Source organism: Octopus bimaculoides, chromosome 30 (genome assembly GCF_001194135.2).
Source record: "Octopus bimaculoides isolate UCB-OBI-ISO-001 chromosome 30, ASM119413v2, whole genome shotgun sequence".
Classification (NCBI taxonomy): domain Eukaryota; kingdom Metazoa; phylum Mollusca; class Cephalopoda; order Octopoda; family Octopodidae; genus Octopus; species Octopus bimaculoides.
In genome coordinates this window covers 5,054,891-5,055,600 of record NC_069010.1, presented here as the reverse complement: position 1 = coordinate 5,055,600, position 710 = coordinate 5,054,891, and the positions used below count along the sequence as shown (strand labels likewise).

General features: G+C 41.5%; 1 protein-coding gene across 1 annotated transcript in view; it reads left to right on the top strand.

The window, feature by feature from the left end:
- Positions 1–710, top strand: part of LOC106874220 (fructosamine-3-kinase) — a 6,520-nt gene that overhangs the window by 1,720 nt on the left and 4,090 nt on the right. Inside the window, exon 2 of the mRNA XM_014921875.2 lies at positions 309–392. Coding sequence (XP_014777361.2) covers positions 309–392 — 84 coding nt within the window. The remainder of the gene's footprint in view (positions 1–308; positions 393–710) is intronic.

Here is a 710-nt window from a genome sequence, read left to right as displayed (position 1 = left end):
CATAAATATATATATGTGTGTTTGTATTTGTGTGTTCATCCCCCACACCATTGCTTCATAACAGATGTTGGTGTGTTTATGTTCCTGTAATGTAGCGGTTCAGCAAATGAAACCTACAGAATAAGTATTCGGCTTACAAAGAATAAGTTCTAGAGCTCAATTTCTTTGGCTAAAAAAAACCCCTTTAAGGTAGTGCTCCAGCATAGCCACAGTAAAATGACTGAAAGAAGTAAAAGAATGAAACAGATTATTTATATATGTGTGTATGTATGTATGTATATATATTTATATATTTGTATCTATTTCAGGCGATGGCAATGTTTGAGGGCGAAATGGCCAGCGTAGAATCAATACTTCGCACCAAAGCTGTAAGAATTCCAAAACCATACAAGGTATGTTGTTGTTGTTGCTGTTGTTGGTGGTGGTGGTGGTTGCTGTTGTTGTCCAAGGTGCCACCCAGTAGGACTGAACCCAGGACCATGCTGGTTGGGAAGCAAACACCACTCTACCATTTAAGTAAATTTAATAGGCGCAGGAGTGGCTGTGTGGTAAGTAGCTTGCTTACTGACCACACGGTTCCGGGTTTCATTCCCACTGCGTGGCTCCTTGGGCAAGTGTCTTCCACTATAGCCTCGGGCCGACCAAAGCCTTGTGAGTGGATTTGGTAGACGGAAACTGAAAGAAGCCCGTCGTATATATGTATACGTATG